The 11,240-nt window shown below is 28.6% G+C and overlaps 1 protein-coding gene across 1 annotated transcript; it reads left to right on the top strand.

The window, feature by feature from the left end:
* Positions 1-2,449: 2,449 nt before the first annotated feature.
* On the top strand, positions 2,450-10,110 carry LOC108777159 (uncharacterized). The gene is made up of 4 exons (XM_018543971.1): positions 2,450-2,802; positions 5,106-5,403; positions 6,932-8,610; positions 10,056-10,110. The coding sequence occupies exons 1-4, from the start codon at positions 2,450-2,452 to the stop codon at positions 10,108-10,110; spliced, it is 2,385 nt and encodes a 794-aa protein (XP_018399473.1).
* Positions 10,111-11,240: the final 1,130 nt, after the last annotated feature.

Below are 11,240 nucleotides of genomic sequence, written 5' to 3'. Positions count from 1 at the left end.
ATCTTTAATGTTAATACTTTTAAGCTTAATAATAAACATCACGCGCATGGAAGTAAGCATACATATATGTAGTTGCAGGGAGGAATATTTATTCTGATCCACATTTTATGTAGCGCGAATACGATTATACGAACCGCGAATATCTACTTACCATCAGTCTTGAAAAGTATATGCGTTATCCTCAGAATAGTGGATCTGGCATGTAGCTCACATCCACTTTTGCAGTGGGCAGTAGTGCGCGGCAGTATTTTGTGGTTACAGGTTTTAGGTCGTTATGTCCTCTCTCAGGTTTCTCTCTGACATAGAAATATAGGGACAGAGCATTAGCTCCGAAGATTGGCGAGGGGGGTTGTCCTGAAATGCGGGGGCCGATTGTGCCTAAATTTTATTGGCTACAGCTATGCGCATGCTCAGTATCGTGTAACATCGACTTAGCGGCCAATCGCAAATAAATGATCGAAACAAAATATAAAAATTCGTTGTTAACAAATTAATTGTAACCCATTACCGCAATAAGATTAACAAAATAAAACAATAATTAGAAATCTGAGAAGGAATTATATAGAAGTTCTAATGAGAAAAATAAAAATATGTATGCATATTCAATATTAAACAATACTATTTATTTGGTACTTTTATACACTATGAAAAAATTTACTAAATTTTAATAAATATTTCTTTGAATAGTTCTAGCGAAATATTTAATAAATGTAAAGACGTATTTATTAGATCTAAGAATCATTGGCTGCGTTCAGCAGAAAAAGCAGCTTTGCAACTGTTGTAAAATTCTTTAATATAATTGGTCTTGCCCTTATTTCCACATTAGATCTAAATGTATAAGCCAATCATATTTAAGAATTTTACAACAGTTGCAAAGCTGCTTTTTCTACTGAACGCAGCCATTAGTTTGAATCAACTATCATTTTTTTCATTTATCTAAATATTTATTTACCATAAGTAAATATTCCATTAGGACACTTCAAAGAAATATTTATTAAAATTTAACACCACAAATTTTTTTCTTAGTGTAGATAAAAAAAATACAAATTAGGATTATATAGATTTATATAGATAGATTATACGATAGGATCGTTGTTTAGATCTTATATATGTTCATACCCCTTACAATTAATTTGGACACGTCTAGAGACCTAGAAAACAGAGATGCGTCATTGAAGGGTATGGCTTGATTGGCTGTTTAAAACACGTGATCAGAGAGCCATTTTAATTCACTATTGCATCTAATAGATATAGTTTTATAACGTATGTACATATATATATAGAGAAAAATTTAGACAATACAGTGTCGAAGTGCAATAAAAAACTATTATTATGGTGTAAGTATTCTTATTTGTGTGAATATTTAATATCGGACTTAACCTAACCTAATCTAATCTTTCTACCTTTCGCATCAACTGTCATCAGCTTATTGGTTAATTGGTCAAGAGCACTTATATTGAATTCAAATGGCGGTGGTTACCTAACCCAACCGACGCAATGTCGCATCTCTGTTTTCTAGGCCTCTAATTACGGCATAAGTTAGGGTTGGATTATACTGGCCGTAATCTGTTAACTTATGCTGTAATCTGTAAAAATTGACCAATTATAATCGATTATTCCCCTCTCATTCGACTGTGATTGGTCAATTTTTACAGATTACGGCATAAGTTAACAGTTTACGGCCAGTATAAAGCGGGGAGCACAGACTTTTGCATAACGCATAATACATATATATAAAGAATTTGATTGGTCCATTGACTCATGCATAAGAAAATGGGCCAATGAAATTCCTTATGCACATGCTTTATGCGTTATGCAAAAGTCTGTGCTCCCCGCTTTAGGCCTATCGCACATGAAATGCATAAGTGCATAAGCATAACATAAGGCCGCTGGACCAATGAGCATCTAGCATAAAGACGCCATATTGATTAACATAAGATGCTCATTGATCCAGCGGCCTTATGTTATGCTTATGCACAGTTATGCATTTCATGTGCGATAGGCCTTATGCTTTGTGCACTAATCTTGATTAGAAAGTATTTTGCTATTGGTGGACTTTGCATGCTCTACTAATAGGAGAGAATGGAACGTCATTAATCTAATTCATTGAAGCAAATTTGGTAAGGTCGAAAACGGGCCATAAATTTTGGGCTGTGTTCCAAAATTGACTGCCAGACTGAAAATCTATAGTTTATGTCACGAACACTATAGGTTTTCAGCGTTTTCAGTACTGGCAGTCATTTTAGAACCACACTTGTTTCAACTGCACATCGCTTCGCTAATATTTTTCTAGCTGTCTTCTACTCTTCTTTCATCATGATGTACCATGGATTCATCGATCGAGAAAGATTAAAATAAAGATGTCTCCAAGAGATATGTTTCCTGTTTCGATTTGATTAAAAAATCAACATTAATGGACCGGGAGAAAATATTTGATGGAAATACAAAAATGTTCTTGATGGAACAAATTCAGTCAAGTGATCGTAACAGGACTGACAATGTTAACCGTCGTATAATCGAGTTAAGCGACAATGACTCCAAGATGGTTCTACACCGGCAGTTTGGAGAAATGACAGGACGCGGGAATTCAAATTTACGAAACAACGTATTGGATTATGAAAATATGGACATTCTACGAAAACTGCCACCGGATACGATCGTGATACGGCAAAAAACGAAATCAGACATAGAGGACAGCGATTACAGAGAATTAATAGAAACAAATAGTAATAATGACAATAGCTTGATTTCTGGTAGTGCTGATGTTAAAAAAGGAATTTCACGAGTTGTCAGAAATAAAACGTGAGCAATATTATATATATAATAATTATATATGTATAATGTAAATGTTAACTTGTATGTATATTCGTGAGCGCCATGTGTTGGGTATGCATGTGTATGCAGTTTATATGTGTTCCCCAAAATATAAATATTTATAATAACAATATTATAGTTTTAACATTTATATATATATATATACATATATAACAGACTATACAAATTTTTTTATTCTTTTTTACAAATCTGTGTTATGAAATGTATTTAGAATAGAGCTAATTCAGAAAAGTTATAATTTCAATAACTTTTTTAATGTCACATAGACTGTAACATAAAAGAATATACATATCTCTATATATAAAAAATATACATATATATAATTTCTTAATTTTGATAAAAATCAATGGATGTTTTATTATTATTGCAATAAATGTATATTGTTAAAAAATTAATTTGTTAAATTTTAAAAATCTTGATATTTTTTCATCTTTCCTTTTTCTAAGTGTTATTTACATTTTCTGATATCTTCTTTATAATTATTGATGTAAAGAAAGTGTTAGAATAATATTATAATTAATAATTTGTAAAGTAATGATATTAAGAAATATTTCATGCATAAATTTTGATTTTCATAATTACATAAGATTTAGATGCATCTACAAAAACATTAATTTTACACACACGCACGCACACAAAATATTAAAAGCGTATATAGATATTATTACTATTTTTGACATATAATATCTAAATCTTATGCAATTATAACAATTTACATTTATATGTTAAGTATTTCTTACTAATTTTATTATCTTATAATTTATTAATTAATATATATATTTGGATAGTTTCTTTTATTAATTATTAACGAAATATTAAAAAAATTAAATAAAATGTTTAAAACTAAAGATTGAAGGTGTTAAGTATGTTGTTATACATACGTATACAATATTCAAGTTGTATAGAAAGTATATAAATAAGTCACGTTTAAACATTCTTAAAATTTATGAAGAAAATTTTTTGAAAATACGTAATTATTACTATAATAAAACATAATATCAATAGTAATAATAATATTATATATTAAAAGGATATTCTTACTTTTACTATTTTCTAACTATAATAAATAAGAATTTCTTTTTTTAGGTGTAAATTTGAAATTTGTTACATTTTTTATATTTGAATGTTCCTTACAAATCTTTTAAAATATTATTAATGATTTTCTTGGTATTTATTAATAAATTTATATGAACATGTAAAAAAAACCTATTTATTGTTGCTATGATTTAACATGCAGACATTATCTGAAAAATGAAATATTCAAAAAGATCCTTCATTTTATATACGTATATGTAGTTCTCGTTTGATCTACAATCAAATAAAGATTCCAATTTTTTGATTTTTCATATAAGAAAAACAAAAAAATAAGTAAAAAAGATCACAATTTTTTGCAAACCTCTGCCATTTTTGCAAAAATCAATTTTTTAATTAAATTGTAGATATAAATTAGATGAAAATTATACTTATATAATTTAAAAATTTTTTAAATTTCTTGTTACAAATAATTTCTGCCATAATTTTAAATTATGGCAACAGTAAACAAGTGTTTTTTGCTCATATAACATGCTCATATAAATTTATTAATAAATGGTAATAAAATTGTTTATATAACGTTTGAAGAAATTTATAAAGAATATTCAATTAAAAAAAATAATAAATTTCAAATTTATGGCTGTTATTATAGTATTATTTTATAATCATTTTTAGGAATTCTTTTTTTTTATAACAGTAAAAAAAAAGAATTCTTAAAAAATAGTTATAAAATGGTACTATAACGTTCATTTATTTTTATGCTACATACATATTCTGTGTGACATTAAAAGTCATTGAAATTATCACTTAATTTAAATACATTTCATAATTCAGATTTGAATGGTTATATATATATATGTGATAAATATAATTATCATTTAATTAAGAATAGATTATCTTTAATAAAAACTTATTAAAAAACAGGAACTTGGACAGGAAGTACGGGAAGGTTCTTACATAACGCGTAGCATAAGAAAATGTACCAATCAAAATCCTTTGTTTTCTCTATTTCCATGAAATAAAAAACTCTGATTGAATTTTTTATGCCTTGTGTATTATGCGTTATGCGAGAGTTTATGCTCCCCGCTTTACTTTATAAAAAGTAACTTTATAATTTACGACGAAAATTCATTGCATATGTACATGGAATAAAAAAAAGATAATTTAATCTAATAAATATGAATAATTCATTTTAATTTTATTCTTATTTTATAATATTTTTATACTCATTTTTTCAGTCTCAAAACAATAGAAGTAAGACGAAATCCTATGCGAATGTCAAAGAGAAATATTGATAAGAATTTTTCTCGACCTAGCAAACAACTATTGCAAAACAACAAGAAAGAGTTTTATTCGGATTATGAATTTGAGAAAAATATAAAATCATCTGCAATGCCATATATGAACACCAGATCTATTACTCGAAAGATGTATACTGTAGGTGCTACTTATCAAGCACCTACTAAAAGAGACGAGACAGAGTGGAAAGAATGGCCCGTACATGGAATGCATGAGAGACCAGTCTATCATCCTCAAGTAAAAATTCTTTCTTCATAATATAATATCATTATTTATATTTTTTATATTTATTGTGATTTATATATACATAAATGATATATTCTTTGTTGAACTTATTAATTATTAGTTTTAATATCATTAAAATTATTAAAGTCATAAACTTTTAAAAAATTTATGTTGATTACAATTTTCGATATTTTATTTTATCACATTCATATCTTATAATCATTATAATTTAATATTATGTCATATAACTTAATTTTTCTTATCTTAAAACTTTTCATTTTACTTTAATATATTTTGAGATCAGAGTTACATAAATAGTTTAGTAAAAAAAATACTAAAGTAATAATTATTAGATTCAAATAAAATTTTACGCCTTAATTAAATAAAAAAATAAATAGACAACTCTCTATACTATAATTTTAATAACTGTAATCTGTAATTGTTAAATAATATTGATTAGAAACTTATTTCAATAGAATTTAATTCTTAAAAAAGGATGTGCATATTTTTTTAAACCTGTAAAATTATGAGATGATAAAATATTTGAATTATTTTTTTATTTAAGGGGTAAAGCCATTCTAGAGCGCGAAAAATAAATCTAACTTATGAATTTTTTTCAGAAATTAATGAAAGAAATAAAAAAATGTATTTTATATCGATGTCTTTGTTGTACATACATTGAAGTGTAAAAAAAAATTTTTTTATAGTGATTTTGTTACAAAATGGCGGCGCTACAGTTGCAATTGTAATGTTTTCTCATAGATCGACATTACAATGCTCTGCGGCCAGAACGACAATTTTTAACCTAGAACAAAAAACCAAAATTTTTAAAAATCTGTATTCTAAAAGCTAAAGAAAGACGTACCGAAATTGCAATATACCGTTTTTTGAAAAAATATACGAATTTGAAGTAAATTTTACATTTAAAGGGTAAAAAATAGATGAAAAATTGTTTATATAAAAAAAGTATGCAACATAAAAAAAAATTCATACGTCTTTCTCTAGGAGAATGCAATTTTAAAGTTACAATTAAAATTTCAAGTAAATCGGTCAAGATTTGTAGGAGTTATCTTTCCGGCCAGCTTGAAAAAAGTGATTTCGAGAAAATTCGTTAAAAATTTTAGGTAACAATCAGTGATAGAAATGTTTACCTTTAATCTACGATCATATAATAGGCCTTCCTCATTAATGTTCTTTTCTTCCTGATCCTGTTGGCCGATTTTAGAGATGATCGAGTCGCACGTAACTAATTCCTTTATTATTTTCAAAAGGACCCCTTTGCAAAAGCTACAAATCTTCTACGAACCGAAAAGTACGACGCTTTAAACTTCCAAAAATGACACTTAGGAATTTTTTATTGCCATCTTTTGTACCTTATTTCTAAGATCTTAAAATATTATTTAAGTAAAAAAGAAAAAAAACGATTTTTTGAAAATTCTAGAGTGGCTTTACCCCTTAAAAAGGGAAAAAGATTCGATTTTTTCATGAAAGAACGTGAATAATCTTATTTAGGATGTCCTTTATATGTTTATGTTCACAGGCTGGTTTAGCAGTGGAATATTTAGGAAAATACTTCACCAGCCTCGATGGATTATCTTATTATGAGATCATTAATGAGCCTGATATTGAAATAATCTCTGTCGATCCACATTACGATAGACAAATTTCTTCGGTAGAAAAAGAAAAGAAGCTAAAGAAAAAGATAGGAATGAAAAATAAACGTTCATCGAATATCAAAAATGCATGGAATACCTATCTTTCCATGGATAAGAAATCTTTTGAGAAATGTATGCATGAAAGCCTTCATTACGTGTTTGGTTATTGTGCACAAGTTATGACACCAGTTTATAAACAAGCAGTAGAAAAAAAAGTAGCACAGCTGACGATTTCTGCAGCCAAAACGAGTTCTTTAAAATTGACGAAAGAGACAACAAATGTCAAAAGTAACATCACAATTTCTTCTGAGAATATTGCAAATTTTGCAGAAGAAACAAAGTTATTAGAAGCATATGCTATTGCTATGGCGCAAAGCATCCAAAATGAAAGTACCACTAATAGCAAAAATAAACAAAAAGTCGCCTCAACTTTTCCGTCATCTTCAGCAATGTTTGTACCAAAAATACAGAAATCGACTGTAGAACTCAATAGCTCAGAAACTGCGTCACAAAATGGAGAGATGATCAGAATGAATTTGAAACAGATTATTCGTGGCGCTCCAAACAGCTCTCTCATTTTGTTGAGAAATTCGGCTACGAAATCTATAAGCGACGAAGTTTGTGCAAAAAACATATTTAACTCCGCAAAGTTGGAAGATGCTTCTAGCAATGAAACGTTGACGGAAATGTCGTCAATTTATAGAAAGCTGATGTTTGCGAAAGAATCAGTTCCAAAATGCAAAGAATCGCCAATGAATAACTTGCACGCTTTGAAGAAATATGCTACGAATACGCAAGAATATATGACAAAGAAGACCTTTCTCGAAACCCCATTGGATAAAAAAACTGTTCAAGTCATGAAAGAGATACATGAAGGAAACAATCCTGAAAAAATAAAAATTAATAGAGAATCAGATGATGGAATATCAAATAATAAGAACTTCATGTGGTGCACCAACGAAACTTCGGAAATAGCTAAAATCTTATCAGAATACAACAAAAGCACATTAAAGAAGCCCATGATACAGAATCAAATTTCAAGAGATATAAAAATGAATTTAACAAATCTGAATGTAAAAAATATGCCGAAAAATCTCAGGCAGAAGAATACAACAGTTGAAAAGAATCAACAGTTTGTATCCAACAGTCCCTATTCAAATACGAGTTTTGATTTTTCACAGGGAAAATGGAAAACGCTTCATCTGATGCTAGAGAATACCAAAGACAGTCAGATTGTCAGTAGCAATCAAAATGCTTGGAAGAGCTCTTCAACATTATTAGATAACCACAAAGCAACTTCTTCGAAAAATGAACAAATTTCTTCAAGCATGCTAAATTATATGAAAAAGAAGCCTAAGGATCTAAACAAATATGAAATTATTGATGTAAAACCGAAAGAAAAGAAATCTGAATGTTCTAGAGATGAAACAGAGATTTCAAAGATAGGATTGTTGCAAGAACTTCTAGAAAACACTGCGATTTTATATTGTGCCGCCAACGGAGTTCATCAGGATGATTTATCAAATTACATCGATACTCTTGATAATAAGCAAAACATTCAATGGTTAAAAACTTGCAATAATTCTGTTATATTTAATAAGAAATTAAATATAAACTAATATTTTGTTTAACGTATACGATATTATCATTAAGTTCGGAATTTTGTTTACTTATTAGATAAATTTTATCAATAAGATAATTTTGTGGAAAGATTAATTGTTTATAATAAATTGATTCTTTTAAGTTTATTTTATCTTGTCTAATATAGAGATATAGACAAAGATATTATGAAATATATGTACAAAATATATAATTGCAAATATTAAAATAAAACTTAACTTAAAAAATTAAATCATAAATACAATAAATTAATAGATTATATTTAAATATGTATTTTGTAAAATAATATTTTTATTAATTTTGAAAATTTTTTTGTCTTCAATATTACGATAATTTAAAGTCATATACCAGAGACAAATTTGAAAGCAGCCATCCTGGATTGCGTTCCAAAATTCACTTTATTAACTTTATTAACTCAAGTATCATTTTATTCTTATTATTTACTGAACATTGAATAAGGATAAAAAATACTCGCTGACATAGTTAAGTTTTGGAATGCATCTTTTCTGTATGATGCACAAAAGCCCTCCTAAACTAACCATGGGCGTTCACAAGATTTTTTCCAAGAGAGGGCATGATTCAAAATATAATAATAATAGTAATATTAATAATAATATTATTATACGTATATAATTATTAGACTGCGGATATTTATACAAAAAGATTTAACTGAATATTTTTCATAAAATTTATATTTTGCATAAATGCATATTTTTCATAAACTTTACATATTTCATGTAATTTTCAAGTGGGTGTACAGTATGATTATATCATAATTATATATGATGGAATGCACATAGCTAATTCAAGTTTCCGTAAAAACAGTAGCCATTTAAAGCGAAATCTGTTTTCGGATCAGTATTGATGTTTCGCAAGTAATCTGAGACCAGACAGACAGTTGAGAAAAAAAAGCAAACAATAATCTTACATGTCCGAAATATCTACTATCTCCGCGAAATTGAGTATTTATGTAACTTGTGCTCCGTTTAAAATCGAAAAAATAGTATCGACGACTATAAATCATTAATTTTAATTACGTGATCTATTTTAATGCTAAAAATGAGCATCAAATTTCAATATGAGAAGACACGTTAAGATCTCACCACATATGCTTTTATTCGGCGCGCGCGCCTATCGCCCAGGGGCGGAGGGGCAAATGCCTCAGTGCCTCTTCTTAAATCCCCCTGTGGATGCCTATTAAATTAGTGGCACATCGTTTTTACAAAATGATATGAATTGTGTACCGTATATTATCGGCACTGCTAATCATAGTGTCTAAAACTGATGTCAAATGGGTTTGCTATTCCGCGAATTGTGGATATAAAGACAATATGCATGTATTTTATATATGTATGCACTTACCTTTACATTATTTCTCTTTTGTTATAGCTTCACTATTGAGAGTATTGATTATAACATTGGTTTTGATATACAGGATGAATAGAAAATCTCGAATTGGTAAAATATCTCAAAAACAAAGTATTTTGGGGAAAAATTATTCAGACAAAAGTTGTAGGATTTTTAAAGATTTATTTACAGATCATATCTCTCTCTCTCTCTCAGATGTCTCTCTCAACAGATTTTTAAACCATTACAATAAAATTTATTTTCATTGTACTTTTCAAGTTATGAGATTTGAGAGTGACAGTACCGTGTAATTATTAGTATTATCCAAAGTGTCCGACTGACAACTAAAACCTCTTAAATATCAAAATCAAATCACTCTATATATACATACTGCTAAAAAAATTATATAATTATTTAAAATCAAATTATGAATTCCAGTGATTGAGGACGAATAAGAGTATACAGAGTTGTTGTTGGTACGCAAAGTAATAAAAAAAGAGAAGTGAATTTCTTCAAGTTACTATTTTATTCCACAAAAGAATATTTCTACTTACTTTGTGAGTCATCTCACGCGGTATAGTTTCTGATATTGATTGTACGAAATCTCTGATCGCTGTTCTATTATTGTCACTCACGTTCCATCAGACATGGACCTAGTTTACACCCAGCCTTCCAATTCCGATTCACTTCTAAGTGAAGTGGATTTACAGAATGTTTACACCGGATTCGCTTTACTCCGCTGAGAAAAGAGGATTGAAATCAGTCGAAACTAATCCGTTTACACCCAAGAAATTTCACTTCACTTTGAAGTGAATCGGGATTGGACGGCTGAGTGTAAACTAGGTCATGAAAATACATCTCGATCTTTAGTACTTACTAGTAAGTTCTGCAGAATCACTCGACCGCGGCGGATGCGTTTCGGTTCGGGAGTTTCAATCACATATATTAAAATCTTTTTAGGACCGTACTATTGATAAATAATAAACAAGAAGAAGGACGCCTAATAACGGTCAAAGCTAGATCACAATGCTTATTATAATTATATGTGAATTTTATATACCGCGTATGTAGTTCCCTAATCGCGTACCGAAATTTTTCAGACTACTACTAAGTGATACTACGGTAGTTCATTAGAGTTGCGTTGTAAGTCTGAAAAAATTTCGGCACGCGATTAAAGAAACTACATACGCGGTACATAAAATTCACATATAATTATAAGCATTGTGA

This window comes from Cyphomyrmex costatus, unplaced genomic scaffold, assembly GCF_001594065.2.
Source record: "Cyphomyrmex costatus isolate MS0001 unplaced genomic scaffold, Ccosl1.0 scaffold413, whole genome shotgun sequence".
Taxonomy (NCBI): domain Eukaryota; kingdom Metazoa; phylum Arthropoda; class Insecta; order Hymenoptera; family Formicidae; genus Cyphomyrmex; species Cyphomyrmex costatus.
This window is presented reverse-complemented; position numbering and strand designations above follow the sequence as displayed.